Here is a 27,227-nt window from a genome sequence, read left to right as displayed (position 1 = left end):
TGAATACAAATAATAATAATAATTTTATTTATATAGCGTTTTTTTCCCCAATGGGACTAAAAGCACTGAACAGTTACAAAAAAGGAAATAGAAGAAAACATTTAATGTTACAAACAAGACCAAACACAAGGAAAGATACAATACAGGATGGGACGGAACTGTAGTTTTTAAATGCCGGACAGGTTGTAGTTCATTAATTAAATGCCCGGGTAAACAGGCAGGTCTTGATCCTGTTTTTATTCATTACAGAGAGGGAAACTCTCAAACTGTATGAGGCAGAGTGTTCCAGAGAGTGGGAACAATGTGGCTAAAAGGTCGGGTCCCAAAAGGAAGTCAAGTAGATTCTGGGAACTGTTAGGAGTTCTTTACCTGCAGATCGAAGTGAGCGAATGGGAGTGTGGGGAATTAGAAACGTTTTCAGATTGCTGGGACCCTGGTTATGTAGTGTACGTGTTTTGTCAAAGAGGTCTACCTAAGACAAGTATATGGGTGAACTGTTTACCATAACAAGAATATAGTACAATACTGTATATAGACATCTATATCACACAATATTTAGAAGTACTGGTCTGTTCTTTTGTATCCTCAATGTAGTTCAACGTTCTAGCAGCTATATTGGTCCTGTTAAATGTAGCTTTGTTGTCGGTTGTGATCCCTTTTAGTAGCCTAACATGATAATTCTTAATAGATGGAATTATAATCTACAGTGCTTTCAAAACCTCACAGCTCTCTTTCGTACGTGTATACTATGCATAGTATATATCCCTGAGTGTGACAGATATTATATGAACATGGTAGATATGAAACAGACAAATACACATTCAGATTTCCGTTTTCAAAGAAGTTTGATAGATTTTTACATTTGTTACTATGATAACAATAGCCATTCCTTAAAACCTCATATTGTTTAACAATAAATATGGATTGAATACATCATTACATATTTGGAACAATTGTGAATTCCTAGAAGTGAATGAGTAATTGACCTAATCAAACAATCTATTACAGGCACCTGCTGTTGGACTGTAACCCGTGACCACATTTCGGTTTATTAAATGTTATATAAATATGTGAGCAGGTACTGTAGGATGAACCACAGTTTCAGACACTTTTTATGAAGTTGACAATATTATCAACTGCTTGCTTTCCAGAGGGAAATGTAAGGTTTCCATTGTCAAAGAAACCGACTATTCCATGGACTCCATCTTTAACATGGTACCAGGTTACTGGAATGCCATTATCTTCCAGGCGCTTTTTATACAGTAATCCATCATCCCGAAGAACATCAAACTCACATGTCAAAATATATGCCTTGGGTAGAAGACGAATGATAGAATCTTCAGCAAGTAATGGAGAACAGGCAGAATCAAGAGCATTTTTGACTGCTTCATGGACATCATCAGAATGTGAAGACATGATACAGGGTTTATAGTCCCTGACCTTAAATTCATCAGGAATATTATCAGCACCCAGCCACTTCCTAAAGTTGAGCTTCATGTCAACAGGAACATGCTGTCCATCTAGCACGTCTTCCATCACAGAAACATCACCACTTATATAGTTTAAAACATAGAATACAGATCGTTCCCTATATAAAATTGGAACAGCACGGTTTTGCTGATATGATGGTAAATTGAAATCAATCATCTGCAGCAATGGGTATATTAGCACCTGGGCCAGTGGCTGTGGAAGGTCTGTCCTGCTCACAAGAGCTTGACACACAGCGGCAGCAAGATTACCTCCAGCACTGTCACCACTTATTACAATAGAGGAGGAATTAACGCCATATTCTTCTGCTATCTTCAGAAAGTGAATTGTGGCATTAAGACAGTCCTCAAATCCTGCAGGGTACTTGTGAGCTGGAGCCAGGCGATACCTAAAAAGAAATAGAACTTTCTAATAAATGCTGCATTTGAAGCTGATGTTTAATTATAGTTGGTTCAACAGAAAATTAGTGTACACATACTGTATATTTGTTTCTTTATCATTGCTTTTTTTTATTGTATGATAAGCGGTTCACATAGCAAATTGAATAAACTGGTTTAATCCGCATACTGATCTTATACAAAGTATTAATGTATCTGTGGTCCAACCGCTTAGATATAACAAAATGAAAAATGTTGTGTACATTTTAATGTGAAAACGTACAGGCAATCTGTAATATATTAACCTTCTCCGGCAGACAATTCAACATTTACCCTACTACCATATGTATTTCAACCACAAAAACACATTCACATTAATAGTAAATCTACATACAGTAACAATGGTGTCTTCTAAAGCCATAAAAGTGAGGTTGTATTAGTAATACACACACACAAGCAACCAAGATTTGCACAAACACACACTGGTGTCAGTAAAAAAATAGTTACGTTACCTAAATATACAACCAGGTATTGAATCTTTTCTTACCACTTCTCCTGGCAGGCTGTTCTATGCATTGCAATCAGAAATGTTTTGTTTTTCCTTATACAGTCTTACTAGCAACCTGTTATAAGTGCAACTATGTATACAATGTAAATGTGTGTAGTTTTAAACAAATTATTTTTTTTTTAAATGTAGGACGGAAATCCTAACTTCTAGAAGCACATCGCAGAATATGCAATATACAGATTCCCAAAACGTCACAATGAAAGCAGAATCAATGGCCATTTTTGTCACAATCGTGGCCATTTTTCCCTTTTCTCTATAATAAAATTATTGAAAGATTTTTTTAATGAGACAAGCAGTGACCACTACAAATGCTACGCGCCTGTGCCTCAATAGCTGACACCACATACCACCCACTAAGGTTCCTTGTTGGTGAACAGAAGCAGCACAGAATGTAAGATGGGTAATAATTAGGGTGACCAGATTTTGAAAATGAAAAACCGGGACATAATTTTTTTTTGACATTAACAGTTTATTTATTGTATTACACTTATACTTTACTACCATTAGTCTTTGTTACATAGTTACGTGTGTGTGTGTGTGTGTGTGTGTGTGTGTGTGTGTGTGTGTGTGTGTGTGTGTGTGTGTGTGTGTGTGTGTGTGTGTGTGTGTGTGTGTGTGTGTGTGTGTGTGTGTGTGTGTGTGTGTGTGTTGGCCTCACTAATCGAACAAAAAAAAAGCCAGATGTAAATGACTTCTGTACCCATTAACCATTGTCAGGATGCCTCTCTTTACAATTTCTAAAGCAGCAATCCCGCCTGGGATCGTACCTGATCCGCAGTCCCTCAAGGTACTATACTGGAGGGGAGGTGTTCCCTACCTGTCTTCCGTTGTCTCCCGCGTGAAACTTGAGTCAGATCTGGAAGAAAGCAGGGTAGGTTACTTCGGTGTAGGTATACGGCAGTTAATATGAGACAGAGAGGGAGACAGACAGGGAGACACAGAGAGACAGGGGGAGAGGGAGTGACAGAGAGACGGGGGAGAGGGAGACACAGAGAGACAGGGAGACACAGAGAGACAGGGGGAGAGGGAGACACAGGGGGAGAGGGAGAGACAGGGGGAGGGGGAGAGACAGGGGGAGGGGGAGACACAGAGAAACTGCTGGAGAGGGAGACAGGTGGAGGGGGAGAGGGAGACAGAAGGAGACAGGGGGAGAGGGAGACATAGACAGGGAGGGAGTGGGAGACAAGGAGGGAGTTGGAGAGAGGAAAGGAGTGGGAGACAGGGAGGGAGTGGGAGACAGGGAGGGAGTGGGAGACAGGGAGGGAGTGGGAGACAGGGAGGGAGTGGGAGACAGGGAGGGAGTGGGAGAGGGAGACAAGGAGGGAGTGGGAGAGGGAGACGGAGACAGGGAGGGAGTGGGAGACAGAGACAGGGAGGGAGTGGGAGAGGGAGACAGGGAGACAGACAGGGAGGGAGAGGGAGAAGGAGACAGGGGGAGTGGGACAGGGAGACTGAGACAGGGAGGGAGTGGGAGAGGGAGACGGAGACGGGGGAGAGGGTGACAGGGAGGGAGTGGGAGAGGGAGACAGGGAGTGGGAGAGGGAGACAGGGAGGGAGAGGGAGACAGGGAGGTAGTGGGAGACTGGGAGGGAGTGGGAGACTGGGAGGGAGTGGGAGACAGGGAGGGAGTGTGAGTGGGAGACAGGGAGGGAGTGTGAGTGGGAGACAGGGAGGGAGTGGGAGATGGAGAGGGAGACAGGGAGGGAGTGGGTGAGAGACGGAGAGGGAGTGGGAGACAGGGAGACAGTGGGAGATGGAGACACAGAGTGAGAGAGAGGGAGAGAGAGAGAGAGAGGGTGTGAGAGAGGCAGAAAGAGAGAGTGGGTGAGAGGGTAGTTGACTGACACATGGCTGTGCCTCCTGACTCACCGGGCCGGGACGCCAACCCCAACAGACCCCCATTGCCAGCCCTGTCCCCCATTCTCTCTCTTCCCTCCCCACCCCCATTCTCTCCCCCCCATTCTCTCTCTGACCTGCACACAGCCACAGACACTCACAGACAGACCAATACATACACTGACCACACACACACACACACAGTCACAGATACACACACACACACTCAGCCACAGATACACACACTCAGGCACAGATACACACACACACACATACACTGATACACGCACACTGATATATACACACACACACACAGATACACACACACGCACAAAGTGTAGCAAGAGATGCAGCGCCGGATGTAAGTGACAGGGGGTTGGAGGGGGGGGGGGGAAGGCCGGCGATCCGACCAGCAAGCAGTGCATCACCACTACACGCCCCCGCGCTCATCTCCCACACCAAGGGGATGGGGGAAGGGAGCACCAGGACAGGAGGCAGGAAACAACCCCCTCCCCCCCTGGTGGCCACACCCCCGCACCTACCTACTATCACCCCGGGTGGGCGGGTAGCCACGGGGACCCGGAGCAGAAGGGGGGACACTGCGTAGCCACCAGTAGAGGAGCAGGAAGATTCTGTGTCAAGCGCTCACTAGCAGCATGCACAGGAAGTGCCGTGAGCAGGGAAGAGCTAAAGCCCCGCCCCCGGCATCCTCCACCAATCCCCAGCGGCCCGACATATTCACGTAAGAAACCAACCCCCTGGCATCTGAAAATACTCACCGGCCGGGCTGCCGAGTCCTCGCGTCCTCCTCCTTACTGCCTCCGCTGCTGGGGGCGGGGCTTAATGCCGGGATGCAGGGGATTGGCCAAGGTAGGAAAATGCCGGGGGGCGGGACTTTGTACTATGCCGGGCCGCATCCTCCAATCAGCAAGACCCAGTTTCTACACAAGCCCAACCCCTGGCATTAAAAAAAAAATACTTACCAGCCGGGCTGCTGCAGTCTCCTCCTCCGCGCAGCCGCAGACTCGAGCACCGCCGGCGACAATAAAAAAAAAACGGGAACACATTGAGGAAAAACCGGGACATTTCCGGGACACACAGGAAACCGGGACAGCTCTCAAAAAAACGGGACTGTCCCGGCAAAAAGGGGACATCTTGTCACCCTAGTAATAATGCATGATTGGATGTTGAGTTACTGGTGGTTAGACAACAATGTAACTTCAAAGTGAGAAGTTACTAGGGACATTTTTATCTTCACCTTGACTTACAGTGAACATAAAAATTGTAATCTTTGGATTCTATGGTCTACTTGATTAAAAATAAATAAATAAAAGATAAAAATGAATTGTTAATAAAAAGTAAATGGAAAGCTTATTTACCCAACTGAGACAACCACTGATTCCGTTTCATTTGATATGTAGCGGCATAGATTGTCGTAGGTATCTGAAAAACAAATGTTGCCAATGTATGTATTAATAGTAGAAAAAATATCCTTCCTTAAAATTGTGGTTAGTAATGGGTAAACAAAGTGCATTTACCAAGGGCTCCAAAAGTTTGCATTGTACGGAGGAAGCATATGTAGGAGTGTCAAGCAAACACTAGGTGGCATTATCACATCACACATCGAAACCTGCACTTCAACTCATGGACTTGTTCAGATCATCTGGTAATTTATCAATGGGAAAGGTGGTTATGAAGATTAAATTATTTATATTTTGAGACCAGTCGTGGGAACATCAGAGTCCATATTGAGATTTTAACAAAAACAAATCCATGCCCTGTTACAAATCAAAACAAATGTATAGTCTCAACTGCAGAACCATGGGCGTCCGCAGAAATGTTTTCAGGGGGGGCATAATTTTAACTAGACAGAGAGAGAGTGGGTGTGGGGGGGTGTGGGTGATGGGGTGGGTGACTGACACTTGGGTGGGTGACTGACTGACTGTGGGTTGGTGTCTGTATTCATTCACAGACAGACAGACACAAACACACACACTCTCCCTCTCAGACTCTCCCTCTCAGACTCTCAGTCTCTCAGACTCTCCCTCTCAGTCTCTCAGACTCTCCCTCTCAGACTCTCCCTCTCAGTCTCTCCCTCTCCCTCTCTCAGACTCTCCCTCTCAGTCTCTCCCTCTCCCTCTCTCAGACTCTCCCTCTCTCAGACTCTCCCTCTCTCAGACTCTCCCTCTCTCAGACTCTCAGACTCTCACTCTCTCAGACTCTCACTCTCTCAGACTCTCACTCTCTCAGACTCTCTCTCTCAGTCTCTCAGACTCTCCCTCTCAGACTCTCCCTCTCAGACTCTCCCTCTCAGACTCTCCCTCTCAGACTCTCCCTCTCAGACTCTCCCTCTCAGACTCTCCCTCTCAGTCTCTCCCTCTCAGTCTCTCCCTCTCAGTCTCTCCCTCTCAGTCTCTCAGACTCTCCCTCTCAGTCTCTCAGACTCTCCCTCTCACTCTCTCAGACTCTCCCTCTCACTCTCTCAGACTCTCCCTCTCTCAGACTCTCCCTCTCTCAGACTCTCCCTCTCTTAGACTCTCCCTCTCTCAGACTCTCCCTCTCTTAGACTCTCCCTCTCTCAGACTCTCCCTCTCTCAGACTCTCCCTCTCTCAGACTCTCCCTCTCTCAGACTCTCCCTCTCTCAGACTCTCCCTCTCTCAAGGGTGACCAGACAGCCACACACACCAGACAGCCACACACACACACACACCAGACATCCACACACACACCAGACAGCCACACACACACCAGACAGCCACACACACACCAGACAGCCACACACACCAGACAGCAACACAGCCACACACCACACACCAGACATCCACACACACACCAGACATCCACACACACACCAGACATCCACACACACACCAGACAGCCACACACACACACCAGACAGACACACACACACAGCCTCAGACACACACACACACACCCACACACAGTCTCAGACACACACACATACACACATACACACACAGCCTCAGACACACCCACACACAGCCTCAGACACACCCACACACACCCTCAGACACACACACACAGCCTCAGACACACACACACACACAGCCTCAGACACACACACACACACAGCCTCAGACACACACACACACACACACAGCCTCACACACACACACACAGCCTCAGACACACACACACAGCCTCAGACACACACACACACAGCCTCAGACACACACACACACAGCCTCAGACACACACACACACACACACAGCCTCAGACACACACACACACACACACACACACACACACACAGCCTCAGACACACACACACACACACACACACACACACACACGCCTCAGAAAGACACACACACACACGCCTCAGACAGACACACACACACACACACACACACAAAGTGGAGCAAGAGATGCAGCGCCGGATGTAAGTGCCTGGGGACGGGAGGGGGGGGGAAGGCCGGCGATCCGACCAGCCAGAAGTGCATCACCACTACCCGCCCCCGCGCTCATCTCCCACACCAAGGGGACAGGGGATGGGAGCACCAGGACAGGAGGGAGCGGAGCACCAGGACAGGAGGGAGCGGAGCACCAGGACAGGAGGGAGCGGAGCACCAGGGCAGAAGGGAGCGGAGCACCAGGGCAGGAGGGAGCACCAGGGCAGGAGGGAGCACCAGGACAGGAGGGAGCACCAGGGCAGGAGGGAGCACCAGGGCAGGAGGGAGCACCAGGACAGGAGGGAGCACCAGGACAGGAGGGAGCACCAGGACAGGAGGGAGCACCAGGACAGGAGGGAGCACCAGTACAGGAGGGAGCACCAGGACAGGAGGGAGCGGAGCACCAGGGCAGGAGGGAGCGGAGCACCAGGGCAGGAGGGAGCACCAGGACAGGAGGGAGCGGAGCACCAGGGCAGGAGGGAGCACCAGGGCAGGAGGGAGCACCAGGACAGGAGGGAGCACCAGGACAGGAGGGAACACTAGGACAGGAGGGAGCACCAGGGCAGGAGGGAGCACCAGGACAGGAGGGAGCACCAGGACAGGAGGGAGCACCAGGACAGGAGGGAGCACCAGGGCAGGAGGGAGCACCAGGGCAGGAGGGAGCACCAGGACAGTAGGGAGCGGAGCACCAGGGCAGGAGGGAGCGGAGCACCAGGGCAGGAGGGAGCACCAGGACAGGAGGGAGCACCAGGACAGGAGGGAGCGGAGCACCAGGGCAGGAGGGAGCACCAGGACAGGAGGGAGCGGAGCACCAGGACAGGAGGGAGCGGAGCACCAGGACAGGAGGGAGCGGAGCACCAGGGCAGGAGGGAGCACCAGGACAGGAGGGAGCGGAGCACCAGGGCAGGAGGGAGTACCAGGACAGGAGGCAACCCCTCCCCCCCTGCGGACGCCCATGTGCAGAACCCTCGTTACCTTTTGTATCTGTTTGCGCATGTTGTCCTTATTTGGTTTGTCAAATGGTATGGTAATTAATACCATTCGGTTCCCCAATAGTACCTACACAGTGGACTATATTGGCTCATTATATATAAACAGTAATACTACCACAGAAAATAATAATTCCCTTTACCCCGCCCCCCTTTTTCTCTGTGTTAGTCACGTGCAAGATTATCCTCTAGATATGTTCATTATTTAATATGACTCCTACATATCTGAAAACGTTTGATTTTTTTAAAATTACCTACGTTAGAAGAGAAAGCATGTACAGTGAAAGTGCACTCATTTGGATTGGGATGTTACTGTATTCATACACAGGTATACAGTGCAGATTTTAACTGTGCAGTTCCCACCAGACAGTACCAATGCTGAAAGTGATCTTAATGTGAGGCTCTAACCACAGATTACTAACAATGTTTCTATTTTCTTTGGTGTTTTTGTCTTATTTCTATATTTAAAAAGACCCAATTCCTGCAGTAGATTGTTGCTACATTCCTGCTGCTTATTCTCACTCGCTTGTTTCCTTTTTTTTCCAGTGGGAAAGCATTAGCATCAATGTTAAAACACCAGTGTGTGTGTATAGTGTATAGTGTATAATATATATATATTATATTACGTTACCATCCAGTAGGGCAACAGAAACCGCAAAAAGAGGCAGCACTCAGAGGTAAGTGCACAAAGAATTGTATTGTAACAGATACTAAAATCCGACGTTTCGATCCCACAGAGGGATCTTCTTCCTGGGGTGTGAGTGCTATCTCTTTTTGCTGTTCTGCTACCCTGCTGGATGGTAACGTACTCTTTACAATATTTATGGGACTAGCACCATGCTTATTTGGATTACAACGTTGGGGTGCTTGCTGTTTTCCTTACCATTACATATATGTATATATATTGTGATGCCCATACCACGTTGCAGTCTCTTTTAGTCCCAGATTAAGGCAGGAAACATAGTATTTCTCTATACAGGGTTTCTTTAAATTATACACCACTGGCCCTTTAAGTCAAAACAAATCCTAAAATAAACACCTACTACACTTAGGAGACTAACTATACTTGTAGCTTCAGCCCTTACTAACTGGATGGACAGCTAAGCTGGTTACCACCCCAAAACATGTCTTGGCATATGCAACAACATAGTTTTCAGTACAAAAATATGTTATTTAGCTCTTCTCTTTCTGTTGGGGCTCCAGGTAGTTCCTCTGGACTCTGCGAGAGCCCAGAGAACCCCAATTCTGTAATTCCAAGGCTATGGAGCAGATGTCCCCGCTTCAGCACAGTCTCGCATCACTCATTCTTAGGAATCTCAGCCCTATGAGAGCTCAGAGAATCTCTCCTCTGTAAGTCCAATGTTAAGAACAGGAGATACCTGCTTCAGCGCGGTCTCGCGTCCTTCATTCTTAGGGGAGCTCAGCCCCATGAGAGCTCAGAGAATCTCTCCTCTGTAAGGCCAATCTTAACGACAGGAGATCCCCACTTCAGCACTGTCTCGCGTCCTTCCTTCTTCCTGAGATTAAGACCTAGGCAGTCCCAGCAGACTCCGCGACCACAGTTCAGCGGGTCTAGGGGACTGTGCCAGCTTCCACAACTGGGGAGAACTCTTCTCTGTCTCCCTTCTCTGGAAACAGCAGCAGCATCTCTCAATGGCAGCTCTCAGTCTGTCTTAAAACACTTCATTGTTCCTTCAGCAGTTCATCCTGATCATCTGCAGCTGAACTAGCTACTCTAGGGGAAATTAACTCTCTGTACGCTGGAAAGTCCCATAGCTGCCCTATTCCAGCACCTAGAGACAGTGATGGTATCACAATATTATATATATATAGCCACCAAGGGCAGCATTAAATACAAAATCTACAAATTGATGGTAAATGATGCTACAATATTCTGTTGATGACCCTGTGGCCATAACTGTAGGTTGTGTCCAACATTGGCAGAAACAAAACCCTATATTTGGAGAACTGTGGAGACCTAGGAGGTTGAGGGACCTTGGATCAACTCCAGGGGACCCCCCAACCCCTCCCCCTCTTGTTCAGGTGCATAGATAAAACACAGAAAAATAAATGGTACTGCCGCTATAACAAACATTGAACTCAGTTTTTAAAAATATATATTTTTTTAAATTGTTGTAGAAAGGGGGAAAAAATGCACCTTTAGTAATAATGGTCAAACTCGTCTATTACAGGGTCTCCAGACAGATAACGAGAATCTCAGATCAGAGTTACAGTGGTTGGTTTCAATACATTTTCCATAGCATTCCAATGAAATTACTTACCAAGGCTCCCAAACATCCATCCTCCCCCATGGAAGAATAGAACTCCTTTCCTGCCACCGGCAGATGGTGATTTCGGTTGATAAACTCGCACAGGCACACCTTCAAACTGCAGGTCTTTGATGAAGAGTTTAGGATCCTTTCCTAGCTTTGCAGTCATCAGTGTCTCTCGTACATATCGAGTAAATCCAATCTGACTGCATATGCCCAAATTATGTAATATCTTGCCCTGTTTATTGGAACAGAACATGTTTCAATATACAAATGCAAATGGTTTAATGTGTACAGTACGTCAGAAACGCTCCCTGTGATGTTGGACAAGGACAGTTTAACAAAAAACAACTTTGCTTAATCTGCGGATAATTGCTAGTACAGTGCACTCTAAAAACATTTCAGAATTATTGTTGTAATGTATGTAATATATATCACCTCCCCAGCAGTGCAAGATCTTTGCAACACTTCCCTGTTTGTGACAAATTTGTTGCCAATGTTCCCAGCAGTTTGAGCTGTAAACTGTAACAATAGTCAATGTTACCTTAATAATATCAGGATACATTGTAGCTGGTGAGTTACATTGACTGAAGGAATTATTTGAAACTGGAAGGCGGCCATTTGGTTAGCCACACAAGCAAGCAAGATAATTATTTTTTATAGATTTACAACAGGAGCACCAAACGATTGCCAGCTTAGGTAAGAATGTAGAATTATACATTGTCACACGTTTTACATATAAAAAAAATAAGAACATGTAGAAGGGGGAAAGGGAGATTGCTGCTTTAATCCATAGACAATAGAATTGTAAAGCAATTTACACTCTAAATAAATACAGCTTTAGAGGTTTTGTGTAGGTCTACGAATAATGTACAGTATGCAGAATAAATAGCATTACAAAACATGCCCTATAATAGAGGTAGCTGGATATAAGATTTCCAACCAAGCATGGGTAGACAAATATAGAAATATCAAGTTTAGTGGTGTTGATGGTTAATGTGCATATATACTGTATGTACCAAATATTAGAAACATTGTGTAACATGCTCATTTCAATTAAATGTGTTTTATAAAGTTTACCAATACTTGAAAGACTATGACAAATGCCCTCTCAATTAAAACAAATACGTAAATATAATAGATAAATATTATTAATCACTACGTGTCTCAGACTTACTCTGTCCGCTTTATTGCTTGAGGAATATAAATTAGTCTGATTACATTTATAGGTGATTGCAGGCATCAGATGTTCTCTTAACTGCCCCTTGGGTTAGATATTCCTTACTTTATACCTTCCTGTAGTCCTTACTTCCCACTTCAGTTATCCCAGCTCCTTTATGAGGAAGCTTTCACTGGGACACACCCTTCAGGAGGAAAATAAACGCTTTATTTATTTGCGCCTCACGGCACTGACAAAGTGCCTGCTCAGACGCGGGGAACATGCTCACTTCAGTGGGAAGGTATTTTAAGAATTATCACAACTACCCGACTAAGGGTCTAAAGCTGGAGGGCATAGACAGAATTCACTTAGGGTTGAGAGGAGGTGATCTAAAACAGAGTTTATTAAGATTAGAAGCTACTGTAGATGGATATAGCTTAAATACATTATCTCCAATAAGTTAAATGAGGACCTTCATTTTCATTCATTCATATACATTTATTGTGTTATTACAAGCTGTAATGTATAGAATTGTATAAAGATGCTTTACACTTTATGATGCAGATCATCAATTAAATAAAGGACTGACGCGCCATTGATCTATTGTGACATAATGGCATTCAAGTATATAGGAATACTAAGGGGGGAGGAGTTTGAGACCGGAAGAAGCCGATCAGTACATTAGGTGAAACGTACATCGGGTGAGCACGAGGAACCCATAGCCAGCTGGAGGGTGAGTATCAGCATAGAAACAATGGCAATTGCTGAGTGAAGTGTTTGTTGCTGCACGTGTTGGATTTCTAGAGACCAAAGAAATTGCAGAGACATGATCTGGCCAGCCCCCAGGATGCAAACAGCCTTTATGTACGAGCAGGAGCTTTAAGTCAGCGCTGTGAGGCTCAAATAAATGGACATGCCCTGAGAAGGAAGAGAAATCGTCAATGTAAGGAAGTTGTGATAACTGAAGTGGGAAGTAAGGGCTATCTAGACTAAGGAATACCCAGCTCAAGGAGAGGTAAAGAGAACATTTAATACCTGCTTAAAAGCAAACAGCAGAGACACTTCAGAGAAAACACAGATTAAGCGCATATAAGGTAACAACTCTGTTGGCTAGAAATTGCTGTGCGGAACTGTGGACCGGAAACTCCTGTATGTAGTTTATACATATAAAGTACTAAAACTAAGGCCTCTGTTCCAGTGTCTGCTGCTGTGCTCGCTATGGCGCGCACTGCAGGAACAAGCTCCGTCCCTAAATGGGGCCGGTCCCATAAGCTGCCTGTGCTCACGTTAAAAAAAAAGCTACTTTATAGTGGAATAAAACCACCTTATCCAAATACATATTATATAGTATTATCCCTAGAGGGTTAAGGTTGCAAACATTTCCAACTCTGCATCAGATTGATGAAGAATTTAAGTGTGAGCAGACTGCTGTAAAAAATGTGTACGCTTAATTACAGGACAGAATTACCAACAATATGAAACCCTTAAGAGGATATGAATAAATATGAAGCACAGTTTGAGACATTTGCAAAATCACATAAACAGAGTGACCAGTCGCTCACCTAGTAGTATAATAGAATAAAAGACTAGGTGCTTAGGGAATAATGATACAAATAAACACTTGGACAAGTGACATCCGGGGTTCACTAAAAGCCCTAATAACAGCACTCAGAGTCGCCATACACAGGTAAGTATATGGTAAGAACTGGATATAAGTATAATTACTAGGACCACAAATAAGGGTTCGATTCAAGTGTCCTCAATCATCTGTGGACGTAGCTTTGTCGCCATATGAGTACTCACCTCTGTCCAAATGTTTTATTAAGTGTCCTCTACCATCTGTGGACGTAGCTCTTTCAGGATTATTATCACTACAGCAACCATATGTTTGCCTTTAATTGTCTGCATATAATTCATTACCTGATGCTTAGACTTTAATATTATACAATGTGATTACATGTAGCCTTGTTCATCAGTACACGTTATGTCTCTCTAATTCACGGGAAAACATAATATGTACACAGGTAAGTATATGGTCAGAACTGGATATAAGTATAATTACTAGGACCACAAATAAGGGTATATAAACCCTTAAAACAGGAGACTACAAGCAGTAGTTAAAACCAAAAAAATAATAAAGTTTTATTAACATAACGAACAGACGCAACTTAACAACTATAAGGAACATATAAACACACATAGGATATTAAAATCCTCAAGGGAAGGAACGATTGTGGAGTGGAATAGGAGACAGGCTCGTGTGTAAATACACTTAGCTATAGGGAAATACCCTGAGGGATAGAAGGTATATTGGCTATACAGTGTGTCCACTTTCATGGGTACATAATGCGCAGGTGACTAAATAGACAGTAATGACGATCGCAGTGCGCAATGTCAGACACTGATAAAGATATCTCAACACTGCCCCGCAATACAGATAGAAAACGGCGTATAGCACGACTAACGGGAGTGTAACGGGAATACAGACAAATGAGGGAACACCTGATGCCTAAGGCTATCATGCCTGGATTTAAAGACCCGAAATAGCTGATAGCTATCTCCTAATGACCGGACAAATATCTCGGTGTAGGAATAAACAGTGTGTCCCTATGTCTGTTACTATACTACCTTCTCTTCATGTCTCAACCAACACAAACCGTTCTTCCTGGTGTGCGTCAAACGTCTGACGTCACCATACCCCGACGTACGTTTCACGTGCTAGGCACGCTTCTTCAGGGGGAGGAGTCACACCCCGCAATGTCATATGCTACGTTTTATAGTCAAATGGCTGGGAGGGGCCGTGATTCCAACCAATGGTAAGAAACGGTTGGATCAACCTCTCAAGGTAAGAATATGCACGGCACACAGCACTGTAAAGTTGTATACAGGGTGTTAATACATATTATGTTTTCCCGTGAATTAGAGAGACATAACGTGTACTGATGAACAAGGCTACATGTAATCACATTGTATAATATTAAAGTCTAAGCATCAGGTAATGAATTATATGCAGACAATTAAAGGCAAACATATGGTTGCTGTAGTGATAATAATCCTGAAAGAGCTACGTCCACAGATGGTAGAGGACACTTAATAAAACATTTGGACAGAGGTGAGTACTCATATGGCGACAAAGCTACGTCCACAGATGATTGAGGACACTTGAATCGAACATTTGAACATAGTTAGTGATCTATAATTATAGCTAGAGCTCTAGACGTTGATAAGGCAAAGGATGGCATAGGGAATGCAATAACAAGGCTGAATCCATAATGGAAGGGGACGCTCAGATCAAATGGATATATGTAGGTAGGTATATGAAATCATGGGTAATCTAACTCCCCAATATATATAGTGATGGATAGGTTGAAGGGGTGCTTCTTAGTGGTAGTGTGGCAACTAAGGATGACACATAAATGGTGTGAGTGGTTTTATACAATGAATCAAACTAAATGATGATGGTTGTATGTGATAAACAAATAAAGGACTTCCCAACTAAATGTGTCCAAAAATGTCAGAGGTGATTAGTTCTATCTGGTATAATATCCATAACTGGTCGTGGCGGAAGTGAAGCAGTGTAGAACTGTGCTATACTGGCGGAACTGCCCAAAGTGGTCAAAACAGAACCTGCAGGTGAATTAACTATATACCTGGATCCCAAGAATACCCCCAAAGGAAACAAATACTATCTAGTGACTAGGTGACATAGGTGATGTAGGATTGTGCTGTGCTAACTGAGACCGCCCAAAGGGTCAATATGGTCTCGCTAATAAATTAAAATACTCACTATTCTAATAGAGTGTTATAAAAAAGGGGAGAAGAGAAAACCTTCATTGAGTCCTAATGGGGAATGGGTATGGAGCATATATATCCAGCGACATTCAATCTGACAGAGTCTGCGATCCCAGTCTCCTTTGCGTGGCCCCCATGGGACATGTTCTATACCTGTAAATTTGAGTACTGAGGAGTCACCCTGATGGAAATGAAGGACATGTCGTGCCACCGGTGTGTCGATTTCATTACGTATAGAGCCTAAGTGTTCCAGAACCCTGATTTTAAGTGGTCTATGAGTTTCTCCTACGTATTGCTTACCACATCTGCATGTGATAAGATATATGACTCCAGTGGTTAGGCAGTTTATGAAACTCTTGATGGTATACAGCTGCCTGTTCTGAGAGTCTGAGAAGGTTTTGGTTACATGCATAGATGTGCAGGCTTTGCATCGTCCACACATGTAAAATCCACAGGGTTTAGGGCCAAGCCATGTCTTAACAGGTGTGGATTGAAAGTGGCTATGCACTAGGCGGTCCCTAAGGTTTTTAGGTCTACGACATATCATATTGGGTGACTCTTTCAAGACTTCGGATAGGTCTTGGTCTTGTAACAAAACATGCCAATGTTTTTGCAGAATCTGTCTCACCATTCCCCATTGATCGTTATAGGTACTGATAAATCTTATGGTGTTAACGGTGGCTAACTGTACTCTTTGACCCTTGGTCAAAAGTGTAGATCTATCCGTATTCAGAGCCCTTCGATATGCTTTATTGATGGTAGGTTTATTATAGCCACGATTGTGAAATCTATCCCCCATGTCACTAGATTGTTGTTTAAACTCCTGGATGTTGGTACAATTCCTCCTCAGTCGAAGGAATTGTCCAGTAGGTATGCTCTTAATCATGTGTGGAGGATGATGGCTATCAGCTTTCAGTAAGCTGTTAGTTGATGTGGCTTTTCTGAATATGGTAGATACCAGTTTGCCATTAACCCCTTTTGAAATCGTCAGATCTAGGAAGTTGATACTTTCCTTGTGTGCCTCATACGTCAGTTTTAAATTGTGGTTATTTTGATTCAGTTTGTTGATAAACTCCTGTAGTAGCTCAGGGGTGCCACTCCACAGTAACATCTTGCAATTTGGTATTGACATTAAAGTCATTTCCCAGGATGAATACAACTTTATATTGATAAAAAACCCTACACTGGCCACCTTTTATCATCTTCCAAAAATCCATTAGGAAACGATCCCTCCGCCAGGTAGACCAATCGTATCTGGTATTAACAACATTACATCCAATGCGAGCGTCTACCTGGACCGGTTCCTTAGACCATTCGTAAGTACTCTCCCTTCATATCTGAAAGATACAAAGGATATACTATTGAGAATTGAAGATGTTACTGTGGATATGGACACCTTACTAGTGGGAATTGACGTTGAAAGTCTATACACAAGCATACCACACAAAGCAGGAATTCAAGCTGTGGAATTTTTCCTTAGGGCTCGGGATGCGAAAGTATCAACTTCCTAGATCTGACGATTTCAAAAGGGGTTAATGGCAAACTGGTATCTACCATATTCAGAAAAGCCAAATCAACTAACAGCTTACTGAAAGCTGATAGCCATCATCCTCCACACATGATTAAGAGCATACCTACTGGACAATTCCTTCGACTGAGGAGGAATTGTACCAACATCCAGGAGTTTAAACAACAATCTAGTGACATGGGGGATAGATTTCACAATCGTGGCTATAATAAACCTACCATCAATAAAGCATATCGAAGGGCTCTGAATACGGATAGATCTACACTTTTGACCAAGTCTCAAAGAGTACAGTTAGCCACCGATAACACCATAAGATTTATCAGTACCTATAACGATCAATGGGGAATGGTGAGACAGATTCTGCAAAAACATTGGCATGTTTTGTTACAAGACCAAGACCTATCCGAAGTCTTGAAAGAGTCACCCAATATGATATGTCGTAGACCTAAAAACCTTAGGGACCGTCTAGTGCATAGCCACTTTCAATTCACACCTGTTAAGACATGGCTTGGCCCTAAACCCTGTGGATTTTACATGTGTGGACGATGCAAAGCCAGCACATCTATGCATGTAACCAAAACCTTCTCAGACTGAGAACAGGCAGCTGCATACCATCAAGAGTTTCATAAACTGCCTAACCACTGGAGTCATATATCTTATCACATGCAGATGTGGTAAGCAATACGTAGGAGAAACTCATAGACCACTTAAAATCAGGGTTCTGGAACACTTAGGCTCTATACGTAATGAAATCGACACACCGGTGGCACGACATGTCCTTCATTTCCATCAGGGTGACTCCTCAGTACTCAAATTTACAGGTATAGAACATGTCCCATGGGGGCCACGCAAAGGAGACTGGGATCGCAGACTCTGTCAGATTGAATGTCGCTGGATATATATGCTCCATACCCATTCCCCATTAGGACTCAATGAAGGTTTTCTCTTCTCCCCTTTTTTATAACACTCTATTAGAATAGTGAGTATTTTAATTTATTAGCGAGACCATATTGACCCTTTGGGCGGTCTCAGTTAGCACAGCACAATCCTTCATCACCTATGTCACCTAGTCACTAGATAGTATTTGTTTCCTTTGGGGGTATTCTTGGGATCCAGGTATATAGTTAATTCACCTGCAGGTTCTGTTTTGACCACTTTGGGCAGTTCCGCCAGTATAGCACAGTTCTACACTGCTTCACTTCCTCCACGACCAGTTATGGATATTATACCAGATAGAACTAATCACCTCTGACATTTTTGGACACATTTAGTTGGGAAGTCCTTTATTTGTTTATCACATACAACCATAATCATTTAGTTTGATTCACTGTATAATACCACTCACACCATTTATGTGTCATCCTTAGTTGCCACACTACCACCAAGAAGCACCCCTTCAACCTATCCATCACTATACATATTGGGGAGTTAGATTACCCATGATTTGATATACGTACCTACATATATCCATTTGATCTGAGCGTCCCCTTCCATTATGGATTCAGCCTTGTCATTGCATTCCCTATGCCATCCTTTGCCTTATCAACGTCTGGAGCTCTAGCTATAATTATAGATCACTAACTATGTTCAAATGTTCGATTCAAGTGTCCTCAATCATCTGTGGACGTAGCTTTGTCGCCATATGAGTACTCACCTCTGTCCAAATGTTTTATTAAGTGTCCTCTACCATCTGTGGACGTAGCTCTTTCAGGATTATTATCACTACAGCAACCATATGTTTGCCTTTAATTGTCTGCATATAATTCATTACCTGATGCTTAGACTTTAATATTATACAATGTGATTACATGTAGCCTTGTTCATCAGTACGCGTTATGTCTCTCTAATTCACGGGAAAACATAATATGTACACAGGTAAGTATATGGTAAGAACTGGATATAAGTATAATTACTAGGACCACAAATAAGGGTATATAAACCCTTAAGCCAGGAGACTACAAGCAGTAGTTAAAACCAAAAAATAATAAAGTTTTATTAACATAACGAACAGACGCAACTTAACAACTATAAGGAACATATAAACACACATAGGATATTAAAATCCTCAAGGGAAGGAACGGTTGTGGAGTGGAATAGGAGACAGGCTCGTGTGTAAATACACTTAGCTATAGGGAAATACCCTGAGGGATAGAAGGTATATTGGCTATACAGTGTGTCCACTTTCATGGGTACATAATGCGCAGGTGACTAAATAGACAGTAATGACGATCGTAGTGCGCAATGTCAGACACTGATAAAGATATCTCAACACTGCCCCGCAATACAGATAGAAAACGGCGTATAGCGCGACTAACGGGAGTGTAACGGGAATACAGACAAATAAATGAGGGAACACCTGATGCCTAAGGCTATCATGCCTGGATTTAAAGACCCGAAATAGCTGATAGCTATCTCCTAATGACCGGACAAATATCTCGGTGTAGGAATAAACAGTGTGTCCCTATGTCTGTTACTATACTACCTTCTCTTCATGTCTCAACCAACACAAACCGTTCTTCCTGGTGTGCGTCAAACGTCTGACGTCACCATACCCCGACGTACGTTTCACGTGCTAGGCACGCTTCTTCAGGGGGAGGAGTCACACCCCGCAATGTCAGATGCCACGTTTTGTAGTCAAATGGCTGGGAGGGGCCGTGATTCCAACCAATGGTAAGTAACGGTTGGATCAACCTCTCAAGGTAAGAATATGCACGGCACACAGCACTGTAAAGTTGTATACACCCGGAAGGAATTCCTCGATCGTAGCCTGTACACGAGTTCTCCACAGTCAGAGTTCTCCAAGTGGGTCACATGGTGGAGGCATCAACGGTGGTCGAGCAGCTCAGGCACAAGAATTAGGACGTCAGTTCCGGATTTCTCGGCTCTCTGACTGTGGAGAACTCGTGTACAGGCTACGATCGAGGAATTCCTTCCTGGTCCACAGAGAGAGTTTGGAGCGGCAGCAGCATCAACATTCATATCCATTTGCTGAGTACACAGCCGCTTGCAGATCGAGGCGGACTACAACAGTGTGACGTCGGCTTGGTGCATGGGCTGGACCCATAATATGCTTTTAACTTATTGAGAAATTGTGAGTTGGCAATTGTCGTTACTTGGTGTATTAAACCTTTTATCACTGATTTTATACAAGGATCGGGCGCTTTTTCTTCTTTTTTTTCCAATATATATATATATATATATATATATATATATATATACACATACATATACATACATATATATATATACACACACACACACAAGTCGAAAGAGATGTATTAGACTATAAAAAAAAACCTATTTTATAATGGCAGAGTCAAGAATTATATTCAAGGGAAAAACACACTATAAAAAAGATCACAGTTACAGTATCTACTGATGTAGATTTCTCTTCTGCAATGGAATCCACAGAAGGTGAACAATCTGATCTAGTGTTTGTAGAGACTTCTCTGAACAGTAGGCCTAATATAATATATTAGTTATTCACAACAGAGATTTAAAGATACACAGGGGAGGGGGGAGAGAGGATTAATCTCTCAGATCAACCCTTGGATAAATGATAGATGGGTCTTTTAAGTAAAAGGTTGTCATTCTTTCCTGTAAAACAAATAGAGAAATGTAATGTCATTAAAGATGAGCAACTTTTTGCTTGTAGGTTGTCTATAAAGAAGCATTGTATAATTCAACAGAGGAACCAATATGAAGAGTCCTTGCAGAATTTTACTATGAAAGAATGTGGCCCTTAAAGACTTGGAAGATAGAGAAGGGGCCACGAAGGAACGGAGCAAAGAAGAGGCTCCGAACAAATCCATTTTCACAGTGGGGGGGGGGGAATGTGCGGGTGGATTCAGAATTTTTTTTAAGGCCGATAACAAAAATGCACTATCGACCAACCTGTTTTTTTGTATCAGTGCTATTGAACTATAAATTCTATAGCGCGATAGCTGATAGAAAAGCATGCAGCCTGTAAGAGCTGCATGGAGACGCTGCGTCTACATGCACGGTTCTTACAGGAGATCGTGCATTAAAAATATTGATTTTGATAATAGTGTACATGCGCAGGGGGTCTCCTGAGCTGAACCGCATTGGTTTCAGCCTCGGGGACCCCCTACTTCCCGATATACAGGCCCCGTTATGGGGTGCCGGTATCCCCTGTGCTTTTAAATCTCCCGCGTCATGTGACCGTGGGATTTGAATCCTGCACTGGGACACCGGCACCCCATGGGGTGTATGTGGAATGCACATTCGCAACAGTGAAGATGTTATTTGTCTATGTATTATAGAACAAAGTTATGAAATGTGTTATATATTGAGGCAAACTTTAAAGTCAAAAGAAAAGGGTTTTTTTGTTTCAAGTTGTAAAACAGACATTAGCTGATTGATGAAAGGGGTGGGCTGAAAACACAAAGGTGGGCTTACGTTGTTTTCAATGAGAGAAGAATAGTATACAAGTCTTGCCAGGGAGTTATGAATTCAGAATTCAATAGAGGTGTGTTTTGGGATCAGACTAGTGAATTCTTATCTTTCTACTCCAGTGACCTCTCTGGGAAAAACCTATGACGTGATAATGTCCTGTAAAGTATAAGGATTTTTGCTGATATTTATCTTGTTACTTTAAGAACATTTCAGCATTTATTATAACTGTATGTTCTTGTAATAATCTTTTTCTGTAACCTAAGCACTGTATTTTTATATATTAAAGCCAAACTTGAATACGTAATACTTTGGGCTCTGATTGAACTGTTGCACGCTTTGTGGAGAGTAAATTACATATTCAGACACATTTTGCTACAACAGATGTGTATGTTAAGTGCATAGTTTTTCTTAACAGGGACCAAAGGCTCTGTACATCTTTTAATATTACCTTTGGTGGTGGCGAGATATTGAAACAGAGTAAGGGTAAATATTAACACATTTAAAGCACCTTGAGAAGGAGAAAAGGTGAGAGTCGGCTAGTTTAGCTGTGTGTATTAACCCTGGTTGCATATGTCACATGCTCACAAGTGTGCAGTTCGTGACAGATGGTATATTGGGACAAATTGATGAGAGATAGCATTCATTTGAAGGACACTGTGAGGTGAAGATTGAATCAGCTAGATAGCCGTGTGTATTAACCCTTATCCAATATACAGGTCATGTGTTCATGTGTGACGTACGTGACATAGACCATTAACTTGTTGACAGTACCATTGCTATTGAAGTGTTTGAAAAACTTATCTATAACACAAAGAATGTTACAGTTCAGTGATATATAGTACCTCTTATCAAACTGAAGCAAACAGAAAATCAGATAATATATTATATATTTACCTGAGCCATGTACAAGTATCATGGAATTTCTGCCTTATGCCGTGCCCTAGGGGCATAATTACAATTTTCTTAAGAACATACCTGTAGGTGTTGCAACGCAGAACTGACTGAAACACAATTGGAGTTGTTACCCACTTCCATGTTTAAAAAGTAGGGCCTCTCATCTCAGAAAGTTTTAGTCAACGGTGTAGTCTTACATAGAATTTTTTTTATACAAAAATGGAGTATACAGCAAATGTAAATTAAAAATACAAGATAATTGTAATCGATAATATTAACCGATTCTACGAGTCGCCTGAGGATTTAGAGTGGACCACCCAACAAGGGGGCCCATACTTTATCATAACTTTTGATTGTTTTCCTAAGAGAGTAATTGATGCACTCTAACATATTTTATCTTTAAGAATACCAAGTGTTGGAGAGAGGATGTTTAAAGTGTTGAGCTATAATGTGTTGTGTTTCATGTTAGGTACATTTTTATTTAGGGGGGCAACCCCAGGGTCCACGGAATAACTCTTATAGATTTTCTTCCAGAAGGAAGAAATTAGGCGACTACTCCACCATAGTATACTGCAGGGGTGCGCAAATTTTTTGACCTGCGCCCCCCCTACCTACATTTTTAGCATTGGTGGAAAGGGTTGCCAGATGACTTGTCCAAAAATACTGGACACAATGGTAAAAGTTGTGACGCCCCCAATAAATATATTTTAAAAAAAACACGCTCCCGAATACATATAAAATATACCCTACCACCCTCATATATATTAAATATACCCCTACCACTCACATTATATATATATATATATACACAAAGAAAAAACAAAAAGTAGCGCCAACAAGCAAATAAATATAAATCAAATGATAATGATAAGGGTTAGAAAGTTAGTATATATACAGAAAATCAATAAATACTAAATGCAAACATATGGATATACAAAATAACAGTAATAGAAATAAAAGTCCAATGTCCAAACCACACAAAAAGTTCTGACAGGTAGCACCAGAATAATGTACAGAGTCCAGGGGCCCACGGCAGCTCTCTCATGGAATAACCAGTTCCACAGCAAAATCTATGAGAAAGACAAAACAGAGAGCGCACGCCCCATAGTGTATCACTGTAACATTTAATGTGGGGAAGGATGGATGGGGGGATTAAAAACACTCACAATAGACAAGTAAAAAATATGCAGTATGTGATATATAATCACCACCAAGGAGTGTCCAAACCGCAGCAGAGAGTCCAAAGCAGGCTGGAGTGAGATCTACTCCAGCCTGCTTTGGACTCTCTGCTGCTGTTTGGACACTCCTTGGTGGTGATTATATATCACATACTGCATATTTTTTACTTGTCTATTGTGAGTGTTTATAATCCCCCCATCCATCCTTCCCCACATTAAATGTTACAGTGATACACTATGGGGCGTGCGCTCTCTGTTTTGTCTTTCTCATATATATATATATATATATATATATATATATATATATATATAATCCCCCACCACCACCCTCATATATATTAAATATCATCCCACCTCCCCAATTCATATAAAATATCCCCCCACCTCCCCAATTCATATAAAATATACATATTTTCAATAGCCCCATACCCCTGTGTCCGTACGCTCGCTTCGCAAGTACGGACACTTATTCTGCCCTACAGACCGCCGTAGCAGTGACACGCTGATTCCCCTCGACCAATAGGCAAACGGCAGCTCGCGCATGCGCCTGTCAGCACGTCCTGAACAGCAATACCGGCTCCCTACCTGTACCGAAGCATCGATAACTGGGAAAAAGGTAATGCCTCACTTTAGGTAGATTTTCGCTTTACATACATGCTCTGGACCCATTGTGTACGTTAATGCGGGGTATGCCTCTATAGTAATATGTTTTATTTAAAAATGCATTTTTTTTTTCACAGTGTGATAGTATCTCAAGTTTAACTTTGTTTAGGAAATCGAGGCCTGTCATAGGATTCAACTGTGTCTGGGTTTTACAGGGCAATATGACATCATGATCCTTTATAAAAGAACCCTTTTTATCTTGTGTTTTTATTTTAGTGTTTTATCACAATGCAAGTTATGCCCAGCATATGCTTACATTGCCAAATGCTATTTAGAGTTTTATTTTCTGCTTTGCTCCTTTCAATTGATTGCTTCTCAATGTGCAATAATTGTTTGAGTTATTCCCAGGCCTTCCAATGTCTCCCTAAAACGTAACACAGCAGACCAGTAACACCCAGTCAGCAACCAGATTTACCAAGCAAGACACGTTTTGCTTGTTCTACAGCTCTTGACTGATACTTAGCAGCATAAGAACTGCCTGTCTGACTTGGTAAACCAAACCTCCTGCTGTGAACAACACAGAACTGGGACACTGAAAATAAATGAAAGCAGCAAGAAATAGAAAAGCAGACTTTAGGACTTTCTAATCCAAATGATTGATTATTACAATTTGTATCCTGTTTTGCCATTGTTAGAAATACCATTTAAAAAGTAATAGCTCTGCATTTGTTTTAAGGGTAGCAAAATTCATTATAAAAATTGTATTTAACATGTGGGGCAGTTTTTTTTTTAAGGTCGATGCAATACATGTCTACAGAAAACAGAAAGGGACAGATGTAAAAATACATTCCATCTTCTTTACTAAAGAGGTAATGTGTACATTGTAATAAAAACATGGACCTTCACAAAAGTATTAACACACTTACCACTATAACACAGTGTAAGCAATTTAATATCTATTTAATGTGTTATCAAAATCACTCTTAGGAATCAGTGGCAGAAATAGTGAATCGGGGCCCCAGTGCAAGAGTATTATTTGCCTTCTCCCCGGATATGAGCTACTTACACCTGGCGTTGGGAAGCACTTCAACTTTCAGTGCTAGGCAGTGATTGATAGTCAGACCCTGAAAAATTGTACCCCGAATTCTTAGCGTGGCACACCATGTGGATCATCAGTAAGAAAGGCAGTGCCAAAAAATTCTGCCCCCCTCATCCTCTGAAGCACTCTTACAGTGGGTCCCTTAAGGTGTGGCTCTGCACTGGTTGCACCAATAGTAGTTTCGCCCCCTGATAGTTTGTGACTATAGCTGTAGTAAAAACAAGAGCAATCAGGATTGGAAAACACTAAATGCAAAAGGTATTTGGACCAAGATCTTAAAATGGTTTCAGCATCCTAACGTGGGAATCGGGCATTCAGGAGACATAAAAATCACTCACATTCCTAGCTTGCTCAAACTCCTACACCCACCACATCATGAATATATATGAGTGGCAAATGTATACAACAAAAGACAGGGGTGCCCAATGTTACATCCAATTGACAAAACATATATGGTAATAAGTATAAAGTTAAATACTTCAATAATAATATTTTCTTGGTTATTTAGTTAGATCATTTGGCCAAAGCATCATAAGCCTGCATACCACGCCAAGGTATAACCAAACTTTGCAGGTCCTACACTACACTGCGAACCCTTCCTTTTACCTCTGTATGAGGGGACAGAACCATAGTAGATCCTGTTCTTGTAGCAAAATTAAAAGACCTCCCAAGTTAAAAAGGTGAGGAGGAGTGAGCTCTGGGGGGAGGTGCCACCTACCTACTGTACATAATAAGCATGATCTTTCCAGGTGAATAGAACATTTCTGACTTGGCAATGGATGAATAAGAGCAGATTTCAGCGCATGAACAGCAGCACAGATTGTACAAAATACATGTGACATTTCAAAGCTTGTAAAAGCCCAAGGAATATTGAGGGAAAGCCAAGATCATAAACAAAACGAGAGCAACTGCAAGAAGCATTTAATATTAAACCCAATTCATACAAATATAAACTAAATAGAATAAACTAGAGTATATATCTAACAAATGCAATTTTAGAGAAAGCTTTAGTAAAGATCATTTCAAGAATGAGAAAATCTTCTATGAAAAGAAAAAACATGATACAAATCCCCATATCTATGCATGTTATTTAGAAAACAAACTTACCACAATAGCTATTCCAATCATAATGCCATGAATAATTCGAAGTTTAGCAGGACACGTGACCCCAGGGGGAATATCAGAGTTTGATAATTCAAAGTAAATGGTACCAATAAATATCAAAAAACAAAGCGAAAATAAAATTGCTACCAAAAGCACGAGCAGAGCAAGACCTAACCCCATTGTCTTTGCTTTCAGGTGCACAGGACTGATAAGTCTGATAGAACTGACTTTCAATTGACTCTGCAGCAACTACTTCCTGTTCTTCGGAGGCTTATCACATGGTCAGCTTGTCATATGTAAATGTATTTCATGCACTGCTACTGTACAGAGATATAAAAAGATATTGGGTGTGCTAAGTGATTAAACCAATATAGCTGTAGTGAAATATTCTTGCTTATATGAAAGCTGTGCTCTACCTTACCTTAACCTCTACCTTCATGCAGTAGGTACGTAGTGCAATATTAACACAAATATTGTGACTAATCTGGTACAAAAAATACATAAATAATAG

General features: G+C 42.7%; 1 protein-coding gene across 1 annotated transcript; it reads right to left on the bottom strand.

Moving 5' to 3' along the window:
- Positions 1–26,977, bottom strand: AADACL4 (arylacetamide deacetylase like 4). The gene is made up of 4 exons (XM_075605054.1): positions 26,720–26,977; positions 10,956–11,181; positions 5,649–5,712; positions 1–1,876 (listed from the first exon to the last, which is right to left on the bottom strand). The coding sequence occupies exons 1-4, from the start codon at positions 26,894–26,896 to the stop codon at positions 1,102–1,104; spliced, it is 1,242 nt and encodes a 413-aa protein (XP_075461169.1). The 5' UTR covers positions 26,897–26,977; the 3' UTR covers positions 1–1,101.
- Positions 26,978–27,227: the final 250 nt, after the last annotated feature.

The sequence above is a fragment of the Ascaphus truei genome, chromosome 6 (assembly GCF_040206685.1).
Source record: "Ascaphus truei isolate aAscTru1 chromosome 6, aAscTru1.hap1, whole genome shotgun sequence".
Taxonomy (NCBI): Eukaryota; Metazoa; Chordata; class Amphibia; order Anura; family Ascaphidae; genus Ascaphus; species Ascaphus truei.
The sequence above is the reverse complement of the archived record's forward strand: the minus strand, read 5'-3'. Positions and strand labels throughout refer to the sequence as shown.

Excerpts from the sequence above, each read along its gene's own strand:
- AADACL4 (XM_075605054.1), bottom strand. The coding sequence starts at position 26,896 with ATGGGGTTAGGTCTTGCTCTGCTCGTGCTTTTGGTAGCAATTTTATTT. Across the intron at positions 5,713-10,955 it reads ATGGATGTTTGGGAGCCTTG|ATACCTACGACAATCTATGC; the intron begins GTAAGTAATTTC and ends TTTGTTTTTCAG. Across the intron at positions 1,877-5,648 it reads TCAGTGGTTGTCTCAGTTGG|GTATCGCCTGGCTCCAGCTC; the intron begins GTAAATAAGCTT and ends ATTTCTTTTTAG.